Genomic DNA, 22,162 nt, shown 5'->3' on the forward strand with positions numbered 1-22,162 from the left:
AAACCAAAGACAGGAGGTGAACCTAGAGAGTAATACCCAGGGCAAAATTAAACGTTAAGTTCTTCATGTATGAATTGTGTCACTGATATCGACTGAACACTGTAGGAGATAGCTGAACAAAATTTCATAGCACTAAAACAGCAAATAACATTTTCTTTATCATTTTACTTATTTAAACTATTTATGAAAAATTTAATTAAACAAAAAATAATTTAAAATGTAAAATCACAAGAAAAATACCACAGAACCCAATACGTTAAGGGTTTTACAAGATACAGTTTTGTAGAATTTGAGCAATATCGTACAGGTCTACAGACAGGCAAACTCACTGATTCTATTTCTGGTATACTCTGTGCAGAGTGGAAAAGTTTAGACATATAACCTTGAACTTATTAATGTACCTACCTTGTAGCATCTATACTTGTAAAGAACCACAAGAAAAACTGTAAGTACAACCACAACTCCCAGCAAAATGAAAGCATTAGCAAAGGACTGCCACACTAAGGTGCCTTCATCATCTGTATCATCATGAAATGGGGTGTAGATGCTGAAAATGAGAACAAAAACCCTTACAAATGATTTCACTATAATATGATATTTTTGCAACAAAGTTCCAAATTCCTAATAATAAGATGAAGTTCAAAATGTTCTGAACACAAACTGAACATTTTGAAAATTGTAGGAAAGATTCTGTCACAGTTATATTATGAAGAGAGTCGACAAATTAATTTAATTAATACATAAAGTCAAGACAGCCAAAGAGGAGTAACAACATAAGTGATTTGACAAAACTGATACAAATTTAAATACCTGTTGATACTAAATGAACACTCAAATAGCAAAAGGATATCTTGCAAAAAGACAATATGACACAAATGTGCAACACAAACAACTTGACTGTAGGCAAATGAGTGGAGGTGTTGCGGGGTTTGAACAAGCCACCCTTCAGACCTTAAATATTGATCTAGTTTCTATGCTGTTATGGTAAAAAAGGCCCCCATTTGAGATAAAGACCAACACTTTTAAAATTGCTGGCTACAGGTCTGTTTAACTTTTAAATTGACAATAAATGAACCCAAATTAGATTTTGATACACTTACAGGTACCCTTGTGGTGTTGTGTAATATGTCACAGAGCTCACAGTGACCACAACTACCAACATACAGATAGTGACTGGAACAAACACCATGATCACGTGCTTGGCGCCATATTTCAAGGTCTCTTCTTCCTCCTCTGTGTCGGAGTCTTCTGTTCTTCGAGCAGCTCTCCTCTCTGCCTCACCACTAGTTGGCCTGTCAGTGGTATCTGCATGATCCTGTAAGTATCATTGTATCATTATTTAAGAATTTGTGTGAAGTCAATAAAAACTTTGCTTATCAGAAATATTATATTTTTCCTTGTTATTTTATTGTTTTATTGACAGTTCTTAAAATAATTTAGATGTTTTGTAAGACGCAATGATATTTTAATGAAATTTATCATTTATTATATTATTATTATTGTTATTACTATCATTATTATCTACAACTATTTTTCACTTTCAGTTTTCAACCCTGTCAATCCTCCCAAATACTTTCCTCCACGTTTTCTTTTTGCCTTATCAGGAAAACAAATGATGTCACCAACAGGAAACATGCCAAGTTTCAAGTTAAAAATAACATTCATGTCCTTTTCCACAAAGCGTAATACTTTCTATTTAGACCTTATTTCTTGTCCATACTGAACACAGAAATACCTGCACAGAGCTGCTCCTTAACCTGGCAGCATCCCTGGGTAACACTTCCGTTTGGGTCGACATCAGTTTACTTCTTTCATCAAAGCTGTCTTCTTCGTCACTCATGAATTCCTCAGAGTTTTCAGTTACTAGAGATGTTAAAGAAAGTTCTCCTTAAGAAATAAAAAGAAAAAAGAAGTTTCAGCTTAATCACTTGATTTCTGTAAGACTCAAACTAAAATACTAAGCCAACCAAGTGCATCTTGATATTGATGTTTCAAGACTGCATACTGGTAAGTGTGGAAGAACTACCTAGGTAGAGACAACACCTAGGCACTGGAAATATGCAAAGCTGTGACAATGTTCGTCTGAATAATTATGCTCTTGCACTTTCAATTGCAGTTTATTATATTTGCTTTAGAGTTCGACTCTGAACTTGATAATCTTATCTAACATTCACCGACAAGACTTGGTGTCGCAGTCCAAAAAGTGTCATTTTAAACCCTTACCTCTCACTTTTTACACTATAATTAATATGCAATAAGCAAATAAAAGAGCAAGAGTGTGATAAATTTGGACGAACCGAGGATTTGGAAAGAGTGACTCATTCGGGTGGAAGAATGAAGTAGTTTTCATATCCCGACTAGAATCGTTAACTCACACCATCAAGTTTCGAAATATAAGTGTGGTGTTATAATGTTTTTGTACCACACCAATCAAACACTGTCGGCTAATACAAAACAATCCACGCGAGTTCTGGGGATTTTCAATACTTCCTTAATTGACACTGCTCAGCATCCGTCAAGTCGCTTTTGTTGTAAACAAAGGCAATGACTCTCTACTTGTTCAACTTAGATAAAACAGTTAACTATCGATTAACATTTACGATCAGTCTTGCTATTCGCTCTACAAACTTTTCGTTATGTTCGATCTGTACTTACAAGGGAATTTCTCTTCAAACCTAACACAACCGATGCTCGTTCTTTGCACCGTGAATGTGTCCAAGATGGCAACCGATTCACTTCCGCTTACGTCACTCCTAGGAATAACTACCCCTTGTCCCCGCCAGTTACAAATCCTCTTACAGGTGAATACCCCCCCTCCCCCCCCCCCAAAAAAAAAAATATATATATATATATATATATATATATATATATATATATATATATATATATATATATATATATATATATATATATATATATATATATATTATCCTATATGACGGATATGCGGACTTACTGTGCCAATTTCTGAAGGGAGAATAAGGCAGACAGTAGTAAACTGAGTAATGAAAAGAGCACTGAAGGAGGCCCTATGGTGAAGACTGGACTGAATTGAATTTTAAATCTTTTTACTGATGCAGTTTGTATTTTGATATTCTGATACGGTGCATGCTTTTTTAAAAGTTTTTTTTAACTGCTTCACCCCAGTCACAATAGGCCTAATGGAATTAATTATAACATTTTATTTAGGGTCTCTGTATATGAATATTTTTTTATACACAATAACCTGTAAACGACTTCTCTGCTACTGTACGACATACTGACCCCAGCCGTGACCCGTAGCTACCCTCTACCAGGGCGACAAATTGATTTTTTACAAGATATTCACAGATAATGTCTTTAGATAAATAGACAGTCATTTCATGCTTTTTCAAGATTTCCCTGTAATATCTGCCAACCTGTTAGTGGGTAACCCTTAGCCGACATTTCATATACAGGATTGTAGGGGCCTACAGAGTGAAAAAACCAAAATTCGTTTCAGAGAATATTTAAGTCTTTTTGGCCATTTTATTTTAATTAAGATATTAGTGGCGGATTTAGGGAGGGGGGGGGGGTCAGGGGGGTCCTGTCAATCCTAAAAACCGGACCCCCCTTCTAATAATCCTGGAACCGCCCCTGATTGTTTTGATTCGTGACAGCAAAATCAATGCTAGCGGATGTTGGAAGCTAAAAACTTATTAATTATATAGGCCTATAAGGAGCGAATTAAGTGCATGGGTTTTGCTTGTGTTTTCAATACATTTTCAAATTTAAAGCCCTAGTCAACTTTACCCATTCAATTCAAGACTGTAATTTTGCAGAATTTCAGGGAAAATACGCAGAATATCCGTGGATAACTTTTTAAAAAGTTATTTTCGTTGTCGCACTTCACTCGCTAGTCTGCCATTATTCATGACCCACACTCTCCTCCACATTTCCAAAAATCTCGCTAAATATTCTTTCGCAACTTTGGGCTCTTCTGTGTTTCTTCTGTGCATTGCCTCATCGATGTATTTTATTATCTGTTTCAAGTTTTTTCAGAAATATCTGTTTTTCGCTTTTAATGCATTTTAAACAAATGCTCCCCCCTAGATAGAAGAAGGAAAACGGGCCAACAAACAAACAAATTTTAAAAAAGCATTATGTCAAGCCAGTGACCCAATTTGAACTTTAAAAAATAGGTGTGCAACACGCTAACAGGTAGCCTACTTTCAACGCGCTGAAAAAAAATCACAAGGTATAGCGAAATGCATATCTTTCATTTCTAAGAAAGTGATACCCATTTGGCGTGTGGCAATAAATGAGAACCAGGAATGTGTGACGCCCCACACATCGGGTAATTCATTCATAGAACAACATGTAAGTTATGGTCTACATAAAAAAATACCGTCTGAGGTTAATAGCATCGATCGCTACACAACATCGCCACCTTTTGGCAAACAAATACACTGAAAATTCTTATTCATACTCAGGCAATGTCATGTCAAGGTCTTTCTAAGCATTTATATTCACAGCGGCGTTATAGAGGGTTTTGTACGCTCTCCAATGAAAGGAATCATTACCTCTTACTGCGTGTGTTGACATGATGTTTTAGAGGGCAAGGAAGGTGATTTGGTAACAGAGTCCTCCAATTACATTAGCCGTCATACGACGCGTCAAAGCTCCGTGAAGGTGACCCCATTCCCTCAGATCTGTCCAAATAGTCGCATACGGTAAGTCGGCATGGTCTAGAAATGTCAAAATGGTTTGGTAAAATTTGTACTAAGTGATCCAACACGGGCGTTCAGGTGGTATTTATGACGTATTGACGTTCAATAGATAACACTTAATCTTATCTTATCAAAGAGGTAATAGTGGAAAAGCCGATGTGATCGGTAGCGCATCAGAAATTGTAATTAGGCCCTATTGGTATTATTTAAATATTATTACCATCGTATTTCTTGCTTTTCTTATCATTATCATTGTAATATTTATTATCGTTTTGGGGTGGGGTAGAGGAGAGAATATGCCAGTACCTTCACGTAACTATATATATACAGTGAAACTAGGTTAAAAAAATCAAAAATAACGAAAAAAGGTTATTGACCCATTTTAATCTGGGAAATCCCCAATGGTTCCAAGTACCGGCATACAACACTAAGAAAATTCTAGATTGTTCTGACGGAAAGATTTTATTTCGTGTTTCGAAATCCCTCAGTGTGGGTTATATTAAAATTTTCTCGACCTTTGTTCTAACCTTTTAAGAAAAGCTTCTGGAGAAGGGGAACTTGCGTTATATTTAACATGATATTTAAGAACCCGGAAGCGCCACCGTATTTTTAAGGGCAGGTATACATTTTTAAAGGAAAAAATTCACCCTCTGTAATTCTATATGTGTGTACACGGGTTGTGCACTGGGTCATATACATAGGGTTACAGTTATTACGCAGGTTAGTCATCTCACGTAGGCGGGTTTTGGTGGTTGATAAAAAATCGTTGGTCATGTTATAAATCAAAAGAAATCAATACTATCATAACCTGCAAGATGGTAAGGTTGACTAGCGAACGTTGTTGATAATGGCAGCATTTTATGAAATGACTTTTACTAGGAACAAAGCTACTGTATATAAACTAAGAAATGCGGTCATCAAATGCTAGCGGGACAAATGTGCCGGAAACCGCCCTAAAATGACATCATTTTAAGCATGAATGATTCAACAAAAAACTAAAATGTGGAAGATATTTATCGATTGAGATACAGATTGAACACGAAGGTCACATTTATCTCTTTCATTACTTTTTCATTTGCTGCTAATGTCGGTGGAGGTTCTTGTTTCCTCATTTCTGGTTCTGTGATGGAAATACAATTCCTCAAATAATGATAGTTGATGCTTAATTTTTACTTAATTATGCGATCTCTCGTTTGACTGCCTGCAAAGAAAGAGATTTTTTATTGTTATTGTGATAATGGTGTGCATAGTTTAAGTATGGACGGACGGATAGGTGGATGGATAATACTTTTTAAGACCTGGGATTGATAACAAGACAAGATTTAATATAATAATAATAACACGATAAAATAAAATGATTGCAAGAACATCATCGTGAATTCTAAAATAAAGCGCTTTAAGATTTTGCAATATGTTATTGTGAAAGTTTCCTTGAGATAAGATAAATTGTTATTGAAGAAACAATTTTCTTATCTTGCGGCATTAATATCCCTGTAGAACGTGGGACTTAATCGTTGGGGTGATTGAGTGCTTTCCCTCAATTTCTCCAACTTATGACAAAAGATTAAGTGGGGTTATTGAAGTGTTTCTTTGGAGCACGTTGAGATGATGAATTAGTCATCAATTCTTTAATTGCTTGTCGAATTATCTACCACGGTAAGCGTAGGCCTACTACAGATGTATACTGGTGTCGTAGGTAGCAGTGAAATGGCAGTATTACTGTTGTATTAAGTCGTGTAAGGGCTCGAGAAAAAGTTACTTAGTAATCGTGCGTATGCCACTGGTGTGTGTGTGTATGTGTGTGTGTGTGTGTGTGTGAATTGTTATCTTAGTAAATATGAGATTAAAGTATAAGAATCTCTATAGATATATAGGTTATCACCCCCTCCCCTTCCCCGCTACTCACCCCAAGGCTGACTGAGATATAGTTTAACCACACGTAGTAGATAAAATGCCTGGCATTCGATTCCAGCCTCATGAATCCTTAATTTTTCTCTAAACTATTTATTCCACTTATAATCCATTCGCTCTTATCGGTAGTACTTGTGCTTTCTTTTTCTACTTGTATTTGGAGTGTAAACCGCACCTTTATAGACAAACAATATAATCGCCATTGCGAAATTTTAACAAGCGTGCACTCCCCGGTGTCATTTCTGATATATCCCCAGCATTTACTATGCCTCTTCTGAATTCTAATTGACAGTAATGTTCGAAAGAGTTCAAAAGTAGTAGACAGTAAGTTGAGGAGTCGGGTCACAACGAACAATTATTGGCCTACTTTTCGTTCCCCCTTTTTATTGAGTATTATAAGATATCACAATGACAGTGTAACCTTGAAGTAAAAAAAAATCCAAGACAGTCCACTAAACATCCTTTTTTTTCCGGTTGGCTTTAAAGGTGCTCGCCACCAGGTCGGTGAACCCACATGCCTTCGCGCACGTCGTCAAGTACATTTCTATATTGAGAAAAAGTAGACTAAACGCAGCCAAACCAAACGTCAGATGTTAAGCCATGAGCGTCAAAGCAAGCACACCGGACCATGCGGATGAGATGGAGGTTGAACTAAGGACTGGAGACTCGGAAGAAGAAGAAAAGGTAAGTTAATATGATCTAATATGGATTGTAACCCCGTTAGAACTGTATATTGATGAGATTAAAATTATTCTGTACTTTTAACTGGGCGGGTAATGTTTATTGTGCGATTGTCACGAATCTTAACATGCCCTACTGAATAGATATGATATGTCATATCAATTATTAAAACGGGAAATGTTTCTGGTAATTATTTATCTAGATTTACCTTTTAAGGACAACGTTTTCAGGATATGTCTGTATAACCGTGCCGCTTATTTTAATCTTTGAAAATGAAATTGTAATTTTATACTTCTAGATAGTTTTCAGACCTATGACAGAACATTTATTATTCGTCAGATCTCCATTCCATATTCCTTTAAATCAACTATCATTATTGTTACCTACGTGGTACAATCGTGACACGTGTAGACAACGCAGGTCATAGGTATTGAGAAGGAGACGTAAAAGACATTTGTTCTCTTCATTGTGAATGTCAGTATTCGAGAGAAGTAGCACGTGGATGTGCTACCTGACATGACCCAGTTTTAAGGTGAAATATGTGCCCCGCCATGGTAACGTAACCACGAGAGCCACAGCTCAAAGCGTGATCAGCTGGCTGGTACGTGTTTTACGGCATCTCGTCGGGTACATTTATTACCGCAAACGTGCTTTTTTTACGTTAGCATGTGGGCTTTATTTAGCAGTATATCTTGGTTTTTTAGTATCATACAATCCTTAATTCCCACTCATCCTACGGGTTTAATGTGTCTGATAAAAGGAGTACGTTTGAGACCACATTGTTGAAAGCCGAAGGAGTGTCTTGCATTTCATTATCACACTATTATTATTATTATTTTCTTTTCCTGGAATACTTTTTTAAAATGAAATAATCTATCATCTTAACGCTCTTTAAATGCAGATTTAAATTAAAATTTACTGTCTGAATGCATATATTGCGTTTCTTCTTTTGTAACAAAATGAAGCGAGTTTTGTGGTTGTCTAGCAGTATGACTTCAATTCATAGATGATCAGCAATAATAAAGCTTCATTTGTTTATATTCAAAGACATTTGCCCCTATACCTCTAGATATACTATGTTTAAAATGTTAAGTTTCAATGGAAACAAACAAAAAACGGAAATGTGGGAGCAAGCACTGAGTCATACAGCGACAAAAGGTGATAAAGGCACAGCGGAATTTTTTTAAATCAAGATTTATATGTTGCTGATGATCATCACATGGCTTAGACATGCCCTTCATGAGACAGATAAACTGAAATTACTTTATTCAAAAACTCGTAACCCGAGGTTACCCTTGCAGACTTATAATGGTAATAGACGGTGATGAAATATTGTCTCGACCACAGAGATCCAAGAATGACCTGAAAGACGCGTTTTCGTAATGCCTTTGGTGATGAATAAAGTTACGTGGAGATAGACAAAGAGCGTGAAGTATGGAAGGCAAGATTGAACTCTATGACATGTAATATTTCATGGCAATGAGGGAAACCATTTGCCTTGGATAAATGCAAATTTTCACTTATTTTTCAAGGTTATTTTAAGTCTCGTAAACCAATTAAGCTCGAGCATACTGTACAAACCCACAGTTTAAGATAGCTCTTATTTATTTGTCTGGATTTTTTTAAAAAGCAATTTATTTTGGGTAAGATAATTAATACAGTTTTCTATATTGCATGCACTTATGAACCGTTAAGCTTAGGCTTACCCAGGAAAGATATATATATATGTATACTATTTCAACACTTGCGGTTTTTCCTGTTGTTCATGATATTCAGGTTAAGCTCAAAGTTTGCGCAAGAGAATGCGTGCTATGAATGGTTCTTGCACAACCTCTTTTAGACATGTTAGAAACACTTTGTTAACCGTTACTGACACTTGCTCTTCGCCAGGTATCTTCCCAGTCGCTCTCCAGCTGTTACAAAAGTTGATGAAAATGTACTTTCGACCAATTTTGTATCATCTAGAGAGACCAGTGATAGAGAGTATCTGGCACTTATTAAGGGTTAAATGACCGGACTTCTATTTATTAGATTGTTTATGTATTCAATTACGTAGGTGGACTTGTTATGTGTTTATTCATTAATTCATTCAATATGGCTTCCTTTCGGTCCCAAGAGACATATGTAAATGCAGTTGGAGAAGTATTGCTACGTACATCAATTTTTGAAAATCGTGTCCTAGTAAAAGCATCAGATATTTGTCGTTGTGATGAGCAGCAAGGCGTATTGATAAGTCGTGTAGTAACAATCGTGTGGGTGAATTTCCTACATTTATGCTACATTAGCAATCAGGAAGAACAAAAGGAAAAAAACGTATAACGCAAATCAATGCTAAATTGACATCTATGCTCACGGCTTGATGAAATGAGACAAGTGAGAATTATGAGGAGTTTGGATAAAATACATCTTCAGTGAGATGAATGTTACAGAAATACCCAGAAGAGTATCTCTCATTATCTTATCTAAAGAATAACAGATACCCTAGTAATGGTTCTAGAATCAGTTGACGGAGTATCGATCACTAAAATCTTCCTAGATCGTTACACTGCATTAACTACTGCTGAAGCGCCGCCAGCAAGATATACCTGGGCATTTTTTTTAAAGAGGGCTTCGTACTTTTTTCAATTCCACAACATGCATTGATTTAACAAGCGCCACAAACACATAAATCAGTTCCGCAAGATGTTTTTTTTTTCAAATTGCCGATACCGTATGCACTGCAGACTTGAGAATCTTGCATTTACATTGAATTTCTAATTGCCTAACTGACCGAGTATGTAAATGAGACCTGTGCCATCCTTTATAACGCTTTCAAGATTGAGAACACACGCCTTTAGCGATAGAAAATAAAGTCGTAGACTAATTCGATTTGGTCGTCGAAGATATCACTGCCACATAGATTTGATTTGCCTAGTCAAATCACAGAGCATCAATTGACACTTCCTGTGTTTAAAAGGTTAATTAGCATTATAGTCCATGTTGCTTAGCTGTATTGCTAAATTAATTTTCTGTGTTAAAAAGGTTAATTAACGTTAGCTTCCATGTTGGTTAGTTGTCTTGCTAAATTATTTTTTTTTTCGTTTTTAATTTACCACTGCAAACTGTTTTCCTTGAGTTGCAAAATCATTGTCTGTTGAGTTTCAGAACCAGCTTTTACGTTTTCAAATTTCCAGTTATGCCCGCTTGTCACACCCGAACTTGGCAAAATTTGATCGAGGTTTTTGCGCTAATCACATATGTTACACGGGTCTGTAACCTACGCAACACACCCTTCCACCTGTTCTGCGAGCCCACGATGTCCTAATGACTGGGTGCGCGGCTGTTCTTGTTGCGGTAAACTTTCACAAAACTTACTGCTGTCGGCCAGAGTTCGATAAGCGTGCGCATTTGAAAGGATGAGCATCAAGAAGCTGAAACTCAGACAGAAAGTTCAAGTAGAGCGCAATGCCCGTTTATTGAATTACTGCACAGCATCTCTTGGACTGCGATTTAGAAGAGTATCGGTAAATTTTGATTTGACAACAACAGGAGTGGTCTGTACTTTACCTGAAAGAATGGTTTATGAACGATTGCAAACCCTCATTTTCAACCAAGTAGGTCAGTTCCCCGCTCCCCCAACCACCACCTCTTAAAACTAGCTTCTAACTCACCTGCACTGAGCTATGAAACCACAAGTTCTTTTGTTTTTTTTTATACATCAAGGTTGTTCTCTAAATAAATTTACAAATCTGAGTTTGCATGAAACTGTATAATTGTCGGAAATTCTTCGACTTTTTTTAGTTAGCGTTTTGTAAAATGAACCAGGTATACGTAACAGACGTAATGTCTTTCAAATATTTTTTCACAAATGTAGTTTTGACACTTTGAATAAATGAAAAGGGTTGTGTGTCCGTTATTCGAGAGCATTACATCTTGCAGTCTCTTGTACATTTACTAGTACTGTTATCAACACAAATTCCCTCCTGTTTCAAACGCTCGGCAAGGTGCGCATTTGCCTTCTACCCAGGCGGTACAGATCATTTAAGGTTAGGAAATTAATTTTCTCTCTCTGTTTTTCTTGTGCTCGGTTAGGCACCACCGGGAGTGCAATTTTAAAAAGTACCAATTCACTTCTGGAACACTGGCAAAACGATGAGAAAAAAGTGTTGTATTACAGAAATGCCACCATTGTATTATAATTATGGCTTTCGAGGAACCACATGAGAAGTCCAGCACGTGAGCGGAGTTTTCCCTTGAGTCAGGAAAACGAAGCTGGTTCAAGGTGATCCTTGTTGTAAAGGTCATGTTATTTGTACTCAGTACTTACAGTAACTATGTAGATTTTCTAGACTTATCATCTGTATCATTTTAAAGCCCCGGTCCGGTTGGTTGCATTTCTATTAAGCCAATGATTTCGATCATTCAAGAGAAGCAGTTTTGACAAGCTTAAAACATCGTCTAGTCTTGATTGATGTATTGAACAATTCTAAACGTGTTATGGACCTGTTCTTGTGCTGGATAGTTTTCCTAAAAACAGTTGCTAACTGAGTTTAATAAATAAACACCATGCTATGTGCATTTAACAACAGGCTGTTTCAAAAAAAAAAAAAAAACTGTTATATATTGATTAATATCTATGTGAAACGAAGCTGAAAGAGAGGATAACAGTTAATATCAATAACTGGATTGCAGATATTTCTGTAAAACGATAATCTAGAGGAAATTGAATTGTGTACGATATGCCACTGAATAGCCTGGAGCATATGAAGGGGAGGACCGATTTCTGCGCAAATGATGTCAGAACCTGACCGAAAAAAATCACTGAATCTCAATAAGTGGATGGCGGATGGTTACTGTAAAACAATTAGCGAAGGGGAATTGAATTGTATGCAATATGCCAATAAATTCCCAGGGGCTTGTGAAAAAATGACCATTTTTGAAAATGCTCCATAAATATTTATGCTCTTCGCTAATTCATGCCATCTTTGTAGTTATTAGTGTGATCGTGAAGACGAAGCGAGAAAGAAAACTGGTTGAAGAGGGGGGGGGGGTCAGGATTTAACATGGTATGGGCATAGAATTCTTTTTAGATCAAGTTTCCAAGCGAAAAATCATGTAAGAAAGCCTGAAGAAGAGGACCATGTGCAAATGGAGACTAAAATTCATTAACCGCACGGTATCGTGTTTCCTCATGGTCTTTGAGACAAACTTTACCTATCTATTTTTGTGTCGCCCCCTACTTTTTCTCGTTTATATGAATTCGATTGCAGATTTATCTTCCAGTTCGTCCCAAACAAATGATTTCAACAAAAAAAAAAGATGTCGATATATGACAGTTTTACACAAATCATTATAAATTTCAGCAGTCGAAAACATGCTGCCAGAAGATCCGCAGTCAACCTATTGGTCGTGTCATTGTCCTGTTAGCCTCCTTCTCTACAATGGTCATCATAGGGGGCATGGTATACAACGTAGGGATGTTATATGTCGTCTTTCTGGACCAGTTTAAGGCGGATAGAGCAACGACGGCATGGATTGGGTCGCTTCAGTTTGGAATGTTGAATGTGGCAGGTAAGGCAGTAGTAGGTGTTGCCGTATTACGGCTTGTTTGCTTTTTGATAAATCATCAGATAAATTTTAGATAAATGTATCCTTCTAATAAAGCTTTTAACATGGTTCTGTTTCATTTTTAAGAGTACTTTTGTGTATTGCTCATTTTGTTTTGCTTATTTTGTTTGGCCAGAGACGTACTGCAATACCTGCACATCCTTTTGTGGTATCCGAACGTGCGCGCAAATGTAGGGCTTCGCCAAGTTATTTGATTGATCCTAGTTGGTTTTCAGTTGAGGGCCGCCAGCAAAGAGAAAAACACAAATTCAACAAAAATATTCCCTGTGGCGCCGTTGTAATACTATTGTAATGAATAATTTAAAAATACACAGACAATAATGCAACCCTGGATGGTCTATTTGCAATAACGCAATTCATTTTCAGTGATCGCCTCAAGTAACACAATAACAATATATTGCCTAGGTATCAAATACGTTGTAGCTTGCAACCTGTTTTAACAATAAAAATTATGATGATGTAAAATGCCTCCTTTTTGCTAAGGGCAACTTCTTGCTGCAAAATACCCCATGAAAACTATAATGAAATTCAAATGTTTGCGAAAATTCATATGCATGCAGAAGTTATGGTATGGACATCTTTCTCTAAGTTGGCATTAATTGGATACAAGTATGTATCTATTAGGATAACTGACAAGATATTTAGACTAAATTACCTCACCTTTCAGCTATGCAGGGTACACAAAAGCCATGATATGCTAAGGTCGTATTCTAAAGGACCAATAAACAGTCATCCAAATTTGAAAAAAGAATAATCATATCATTAATAAATAGGTATATAAAATTTAAAAAGTAACTTTTTGAAACAAAATCAAAATCAGAAGGACAGGGATAACTTCTTTCACAGGCTGTGTTCGTTTGCCTAAAATCAATTTACTTTTTTTTATACTTTGCATGGAGTTCGCGGAGAAGACAAGTGGCTGATTCTACTGTCTACAGTAAATAACATAAATCTATCAGCAATTACATAAAGCAAATACTGAAGTTCATTGTTCCAAAGTTTTTTTTAATGTATTTTGCCATGTCTTGTATTTTTATATTTTTAATATTTTAGGTCCAGTTGCTGGGGTAATCTCTCAAAAATTCAGCTGCAGGTTCAGCGTGATAATAGGTGGACTACTGGTATCAACAGGGTTGGTTGTAAGTGCTTTTGCCACCAGTGTCTATTACCTAATAGCTTCATGTGGACTATTAGTAGGTAAGTGATGCTTTTAGCAGATGAGATTTTGCAAGTGGATCCTGTTTGTAAGACTTGCCCTGATGGTTTTAGCAATTCATCACCACCGCATATTGAGTAAAGTGTCAGGCGACTGAGCAATTTTCTATATGAGAAATGGCAATAAAGGCATTTTCTTACAAAAACATACAAAATAATTGAAGACAACTTATTTTGTTGCCATGGTTTTAAGAATATTAGCAACAGCAGACACGATATTTATTTCTCTTTGCCATTAATTCAATAGTGTTGCTCATATCCTTGCAAAGTTAGTAACAGAATTCACACAAGGATATGGTTATTGCCATGATACAAAAAGAAGCAACACTCAATTATGGGCTGGCATGGCATGATATATTACAATACAGTCTTGGGATGGAATTAATGAAAAGCATAGAAAGCAATGCAAATTTGAACTGAAGTCTGTACACTTTATCTTATCCATACCGTGCTTCAGCATAAAATGCCATAAACAGTTTGTATCCAAATTGCTGTATAGTAAGCACTTTACCTCAAGTGAGCGCATTATCCATGGTGTATTACCTAAAAAAACATGGACTTTGGTGAATGTAATTAGCACTGGCATTTTTGAAAAAGACACCAGGTAAATAAAACTGTTTCAAATACAGATTTTTCATCAGCACTGGCATATACGATACTTCTTCAGTAAATTGCCTGTTTAAAGCAATCCTCTTTTTCACATTTCATTTCACAAGATACATTTCAAGACTTTAACTCAAAAATATTTTCCGATGTATTTCAGGTATTGGCTATGGTCTGTCCTACTCTCCCTCCGTTGTTATGGTTGGACTGTTATTTGCCAGGCGCAGGATCCTAGCAACAGCATTTGCCGTGGCAGGGATGAGCATCGGGCAGCTTTCTTACCCCTTCCTTATCGAGAATTTAGTGCATAAATTTGGCTGGAGGGGTGCATTGCTCCTTATGGGAGGCATTGCACTGCACATCGTATTGTTTGGGTTTCTTATGAGTCCTACAATTGCGTATGCAGGACGCAGTACTACCAAGAAGGGACCACCACCAACACATAAAAAACAAATGGTCACAGATCCAGGGATTCTTTGTAACCCTCACTTTGACATCTATGTATTCAGTCTGTTTTTATTTGCTTTTGGACTGTCAATTGTGTCAGTCCATCTCCCTGCCCTTGGGAATGAGATTCATTTGAATGCAGATCAGAGAGCAAGACTCATGTCATTTATGGGCATGGCAAACCTCCTGGGGCGTATTATCCTCGGGATAATAGGTAACAGTGGAAAAGTAGGCGTGGTGCTTCTTCACTGTATCACCTGTGGTTTCTCTGGACTTGTGATGGTGTTCTATTCACAGTGTCATTCCTTTACAGCATTGGTGCTCACATCCATGGCCTATGGATTGTTTAGCTGTGGATTTGCTCTCTTTTTATCTCTCGTTGCCATCGAGTTGCTGGGTCTGAGAAATATTGCCTTTGGTCTGGGCATTGCAATGATGGGAGTGGGATTTGGACTCTTCACGGGTGCACCCACTGGAGGTAAAAATAATTTTTATTCATTTTTTAAAAATTCACTGCCAAGTGAATCTTACATTTAAACACGTGCAGTTGAACCATCAAAATATATTTGACAAATAAATAGGTATCCCCTAATGATTGAATTGATAAAATATTTTCCCATATTTCAAGAAATTGAGTATAGTAAAGAGGATGACATTTTTACTTTTATACCTATCTTGCCTGTGCATAAAGAAAGCACATTCAGGAAAACATGTGGATAAGAAAAAACCTTGAGTTAATTGATGAGCAGGACCATACTGCTTAGGCGAGGTGATAAAATTGACTAGCAGGATGAGACACTTTCCGGTGTGATATCCAGGACTATTACTGTCAGTCTAAATGTCATGATAGTGCTGCGAAGAAATCAATTAGATAACAAACAGATGGGTTAGTTCTGAAGTAAAGGTCACAAAATGCAAGAGATGATTTAATTCAATCATCTCTTTTTCATCAATTTCTCAGAGGCACACATCTGTGATTTTTTTGCAGGTGTATTATTTCATACATCAGTTTAGTTACATTGCAGTTATTATATTTCTACAATCATTTTGGATATTTGCACAAATCAAGAAGATGTTTTTTATGATAAGCACTTATTATCCAGGGCATATCATCCCAAATGCATTAATAAGTTAGTTATTGTAAGCCAAAATGGAGGTGACCTATCAATAGCACATATAAATCAGATGTGTTTTTTCTTACATTATTTTGCAATTATCATATTTCTTTAATCATATTTGGGTAGCTGCATGATCAAGCAAGAATAAAACACATTTCATGATAGGTTTATAGTAGTAAGTTAATATAGTTGCCTTAAATCAAAACACAGACAACCTACGAAATGTAAAAGCAATAATTCAGGCTGGAAAGTAACTTCTAAAAAGAAAACGTAGCTCACAGTGTCTATACATATCATTAAATTGCCTAAGCTACTGAATTTGTCTTTGTCCTATGATTTATAAATCAAGGAATATAATTTTTTTTCTTTGTATATAAAGAGCAGAGAACCCAGGTTTTCAACACGTGTTAGCTTAAAGAGCCTTTTTTTTCTGAATAAAACCAACCCATGACCCTACTCTTTTATATAATAATTCAGCATTGTTTTATTTTCAGGATGGCTTTTTGATTTATCTGGTAGCTATAATGTTCCATTCTATGTTGGTGGGGGCATAGTCATCTGCAGTGGACTAATAATGTTACCATCCTGGCGATTATATGTCCATCCAGCAGAACATGATAAAATTACCATGAAAGATGATGAAGAAGATGAAGAGGATGAAGGAGAAGAAGAAGATGAAGAAAAGAATATTCAAAGTTCAGAGAGTCCTGTTACAGAAGAAATCCCACTTAAAACAGTAGAATCAGAAAAGGAAGTTAATGAAGATGATTACGAGAAGCAATATGAAGAAATACAGTAAGTTCAGGTTAATACAGATTAATTAATTTTTTTTAACTTTTAATTATTTGTCATTATATTTTATTTACTTTATTAAAAGTTATTTCAAGTGATTCTAAAAATTATTTTTAGAATTGCCATATGGCATTTAAGACCCGTGTTAAAGAACTTAAGCTTGTTTGAAATGCATTCAAAAGCCACATCTCTCCAGGGAAATCCCTCAAAACGTGCACCGGAAATTAGAAAATCAAAAAGAAATAGGGCAAAATTTGCAGTTGTAGAGCTTAACAAAACAGCTACATGCAATATGTATTGCTGTTTAGTTGCTTTCTTTTCAAGCGGACAGATTTAGGCAAAACACCATTCTAATGAATCTGTTTCCAAGAAAAAAGTTAGTTTTTGTGTTTTACTGTAGGAATGGCGAGCTTCCAACGAACAAAGCAGCAGTTTAACTTCACTTGTGGCAGCAACCTAACACAGCGGGATGCAAAAATCCAATTACAGACAGATTCTAGGAAATGTCAGACTCAGCTTAGTTCTGCAGTGATATTGATGGATGCAAGGGGATTTAATAATGACAAAAAAAGACTGTATCATCTGCAGAGACATGAAGCGAAAGGGTGAAATTCCTGTTACTTACAGCACTTGTTACACTGTCGTTACAATATTGGTGCTTTTAATTTACACTTTGTAGTCACATTTTATTTGAAAGTATGAAATAAATGAATTTCCACTTAGATAAGCATGTCGACTAACATGATAATTAGAACTGCACAAACATGAACATTAGCCTATTGATGGCTGAATGGATAAATCACGTCTGGTACACAGGTCATTTAACTGCTTGTTTAAAACACAGATCAAAAAGCTGTGTCCAAATGTGAAACCCCATCTCAGCTGTTATCTGAAATATGAATAGCATCCTTGATGGCTAATTGGGGGTAAATATTGACCTTCAAAATACCAATCAATGCACAGAAAATTAAGTTGATATGGTGATATTCTGTACTGGCAAAACAAATTGTGTGATTTAGAAGATATTCAACTTAACATCACTATGCTGTTTATGCAGATCAATTACACTATGCACAATTGCAAACAAATGTACAGAACAGTTGTAATTGTGCTTCTATGTGTGGATATACAGAAAGTGTTTTAACTAATTATAAATGACTTGACTTTTATGTACCAGTGCTGTTCCTAAAATATGTATCTTTAAGGGATAACAACCGTTTGTGAGATATCCATATTTCACAATAAATACATTGTAATTGACTCAGAAATATAATAAATTCTATTTTACCACCAAAACACAATTATTCTGAAATTTGTGCTTGCCATCACATCGCGTGACTTCCATAGATGGCTTCACTCTGTAATAATCTCTAAAGAGAATATTACAAAAAAACCAAACTTTTTAGAAAAAAAAAAAAAACATGGACTAACTTTGAATGTGGGAATGGATTCATTTACCATTGGGAAGTATGGGAAAATTGTCCCTTACCCCAGGAAAATCCATTTTTTTGGTCAAAATGAACAGTTGTTATCCCTTTAATATTGAATTATAAGATGCATGGAAGAGTCACTGCAACTGGTTGTAATCCTAGTAGGGTAGCTGCTTTTGAAAACCTTAGTAAATGGAAAAAGATTAATTCATCATTAAGGTAAGATAATAGCTTTTAGATGTGTAACGTTTTCTGCATTACTTTACTTTTTGAATTGTATTTTATATAGAAATGCTGTGGGCTTTTCTCGTACAAACACTATGTTTTATCAAGTAGCCTTTCTAAACTTTAATTTTGCACATACAGTCCTCATACTTTGACAGGCCAACAAAGCAATTTTTTATTAATCCTGAGTAAGAATACAGCTATGTTATTGATCAAAGCTGATAAGCACTAAAACATTTCTAAAAGGCTGATTTGATAGTCCAATCCCCAAACCTAGTCTACAGCTAGGTTAAGCCATTATGGGCACTTGCCCCATCTGACATTTCCAGGATGAATCATGTTATCAGCCTGTCCCAAGGGGTCTGGCACATATCCCCTCAAGCCACCCCTTCCAGGGAGTAATTGTGCCTAATCTTTTTTCAACCTTTGGCCTTTGGACCTGGTAACAGTAAATAAATAGCACAGTAATATCTCATCCAAGATCACACTCGTTTGACATTTCTAGTCACTGAACTATGCAAAAAGGTACAATTTCACCCCACCCATTTTTTCAGCAGTTACATTATCATTTAATGTACATTATACTTGTATTGACACACACTTTGCACTTTATCTCCTCTACCTCTCCTTTCATGCTATTAGCGCTTTTGTGTTCCATGCATTAAATAGATATTGCCTATTGCATCAGTCTTAATTAACAAACAAACAAACAAAAAATTAAACAGCTTTATTTCATATCCATAATCTTATATACATATATTGCTTACCAACTGTCTACCATATAGATGGCATTCAAAAAACCGATGCATCCTATAGAAATGAGATTACATCAGAGGGAGCAATAACATCACAATTTTTTATGCCTTAGATCTGTATTTTTTATGCCTTAGAACCATACATTTATGGGAACTTCAGTCTTTCTTTATTTTCAAACTGCCTTGTCTTTTCTTCGTTTTTACAAATATTTTACTAGTATATAACACTATGTCATAATACATCTGTGCACTTTTGAGCACAAAATGTGTAAAAGTTAGTAAGTGTTGTGCCAGAAATTAATTTACATTTACTATTTGATAGTCGTTTTCTATTATGTGTAGAATTATCTAAATCTCGCATTAAAAAATTTAAGTGAAACAAAACAAAATATTTTGCACAGCACCTTTTCTAGTTGTTTTGTTACATAAAAAATGTTAGGCCCAACAAATGCAGCTGCAGCGAATTTAAATCAGTGATCTCCGATTAAAAATATTTATATAACCTCTTGGTTGTAGGGATAACTGCTGCATGGTTACAAAAAAAAAAAAAAAAAAAAAAAAAAATCAGTGTTAATGTATAATCTCTACGAACGTGTGCATGTTATTTTAAAGCAAATATGTCATATGGTAAACTAAATAGCAGCAGACTTGAAAATTGAAACTTAAATGTTTTGCTACAAATATATATACTGTAAATAATTTATACATAAACATCTGACAAAGGTGTTTGGTTGAAGTGAAATGGCTTTTGAGGTTGTTATAGGTGATAATTATTGTTATGGTTTTGATTAAATTATACATGCTTAAATGGTGTCATTTTGTATACAATGTATACACTATTAGATTTCAGAGAGTGCTACTATACTGCACATCTATTTATTCTATTGTTATTGTTGAAAGGTCACTGCTTATATTAAATCTTTAAATACTCTTTTGTTGTGATATGCTTAAAATATACACACATCTATCACTATAAATTCCAAGTGAATATATTGTCTATATTTACAAGACAAAAGACGAGAAAGTCCAAGTCTTTACGACTTAAACATTTATATATTGTACTGCTAATCATAATTGGCCTTCATTAAAATGGAATAGTTATATCATGACAGTTATATGTAATCTTTGTTATATTGGTTACTCATTCTCTCTGTATCACCACCAGTTATTATTCTCTATTACACAGATAGATGGCACCAGTGTGAAAGTGTCACTGCCTAAAACAGGTAATCATCCCTACAACATTTATATGCTATACATGTCAGCTGCCATACTTAAAGATGTTATTGTGGGTGTAAGATTATGAAAACATTGTTATCCAGTTCTACACATTTGTATTGTTCTTTGGATATGCTGTGTAAAAAGCAACTTACATCATATTTGCTTCAGTTAAAAATGTAACCATTTTTTTTTTTTGAAAAAAAAAAAGCTTAGCGAATAAAATGTAACCATATATTCACTTATTAATATTTCTTTAAAGTGTTTTTTTTTCTTTTCTTTCTGACATTTGAATCTTAACTGATGTTTTAGTTTGAAAATAAATTAATCTGTGCACCCGATTCTGCTTAGTAGTATTAATACTGCCAATATTGAAAGGCAACAAAGAATCTACCTGAAATGGTCAGATTATAATGCACAATACAGCACAATTAAGTGCAACACAGTGCAATACACTAGAAAAAGCAAATCCAGTTGCAAGTAAACACAGGAAGCAGTCATTCCCAACAAGTTCCACTATAATGCGCATAATATAATTAAATAGTCTGACCAAAACGTTGATAATTCATAAACCACCCTAATTCAAATTAACAATTATATTCTTAATCAACAAATTTATGTTTAATCAGCAAAATTTTATTTCAAATCTTAAATAGAATAAATGAATCTAGTAATAATCGTAATAGCTGGGGAGTTAAAAAAAAAAAAAAAAAAAAAAACGAGGCAATTATAATGTATTAAGTACACTGTACATGTACCCTACACGTAGCACTGGCTGTCGTGCATTACAGCCGGTTCAACACTGCAAAATATCATATCATAGACGGGTACAGCTAATGTTTTCTAAGCCATCATACAGGGAACACATAACTTTTAATTGAGATTTTTTGAACTTCAAATAAATTTTGGATTTCCTTCTTAATTTTCGTGTATCATCAGACTCGGAAGCCAGTATTTTAACGTTAGATCTACGTTATTTATTTTTTAAGCCTTCAACAAAGGTATGACTCCTTGCAACGTTGCTTGCAATTTGTATGCAAGTTGCTAAACCTTCAGTTAACTCAATCTTATTTGTTACAACACTGGTAAAATCAAAACATTCACCCTACTACTACTACTACTATACCCACCTCTCACCCCCGCCCCCTAGCACGAAAATCCATGCGTTAGCACTCCTATTGACGATTTTGATATGGACCGTCTGTGCACAGACAGTACAGACATATCAGAACCGTCAATAGGAGTGCTAACGCATGGATTTTCGCGCTACCCCGCCCCCATGCTATTTACTTACTCCTTGACTGGTTTCTAAATACCAAGGCGAAAATTAGTTTTATGTAGACGCATATAATTCACGAGAATAACCAGTAACACATTTATCTTACCAATGATAATCTGTTCAAGTAGTTAAATATGAGAAATATTGATAATATGTCAAGAAAAAAATATACATATCATGTGTCTACATTTCA

General features: G+C 35.4%; 2 protein-coding genes and 1 long non-coding RNA gene across 10 annotated transcripts in view; 1 reads left to right on the forward strand and 2 right to left on the reverse strand.

Annotated features, from left to right (window-relative positions):
* LOC106176290 (presenilin-1) overlaps positions 1-4,694 on the reverse strand; it is a 9,378-nt gene extending 4,684 nt beyond the window's left edge. Inside the window, exons 1-4 of one of the 5 annotated variants that reach the window (XM_087004776.1) lie at positions 4,542-4,694; positions 1,735-1,887; positions 1,101-1,311; positions 406-547 (exon numbers count right to left, since the gene is read on the reverse strand). In XM_087004776.1, the coding sequence (XP_086860902.1) occupies positions 406-547; positions 1,101-1,311; positions 1,735-1,887; positions 4,542-4,563 (528 nt within the window). In that variant the 5' untranslated portion in view covers positions 4,564-4,694. Of the gene's footprint in view, positions 1-405; positions 548-1,100; positions 1,316-1,734; positions 1,888-2,655; positions 2,771-4,541 lie in introns of those variants that run through there. The other 4 variants (XM_087004775.1, XM_087004777.1, XM_013558610.2 and 1 more) reach the window with 4 other exon arrangements.
* On the forward strand, positions 4,531-20,939 carry LOC106176303 (monocarboxylate transporter 13). Of its 4 annotated transcripts, none has more exons than XM_013558636.2 (7): positions 4,531-4,691; positions 7,086-7,283; positions 12,623-12,830; positions 13,941-14,084; positions 14,866-15,630; positions 16,765-17,075; positions 17,463-20,939. In XM_013558636.2, exons 2-6 carry the CDS (start codon positions 7,200-7,202, stop codon positions 17,067-17,069), a joined length of 1,506 nt encoding a protein of 501 aa, XP_013414090.2. In that variant the 5' UTR covers positions 4,531-4,691; positions 7,086-7,199; the 3' UTR covers positions 17,070-17,075; positions 17,463-20,939. The 4 variants fall into 4 exon arrangements, with proteins under 4 accessions (XP_013414090.2, XP_013414086.2, XP_013414089.2 ...); XM_013558632.2 differs by having other exon boundaries at positions 16,765-17,065; XM_013558635.2 differs by having other exon boundaries at positions 12,626-12,830; positions 16,765-17,065.
* Positions 13,144-21,957, reverse strand: LOC147763698 (uncharacterized). The gene is made up of 2 exons (XR_015332882.1): positions 21,821-21,957; positions 13,144-15,624 (listed from the first exon to the last, which is right to left on the reverse strand). It is a non-coding gene; the product is annotated as an uncharacterized LOC147763698 (long non-coding RNA).
* Between the last annotated feature and the right edge of the window lie 205 nt (positions 21,958-22,162).

This window comes from Lingula anatina, chromosome 2, assembly GCF_051362555.1.
Source record: "Lingula anatina isolate TDL-2025a chromosome 2, LinAna3.0, whole genome shotgun sequence".
In the NCBI taxonomy this organism is placed as follows: Eukaryota; Metazoa; Brachiopoda; class Lingulata; order Lingulida; family Lingulidae; genus Lingula; species Lingula anatina.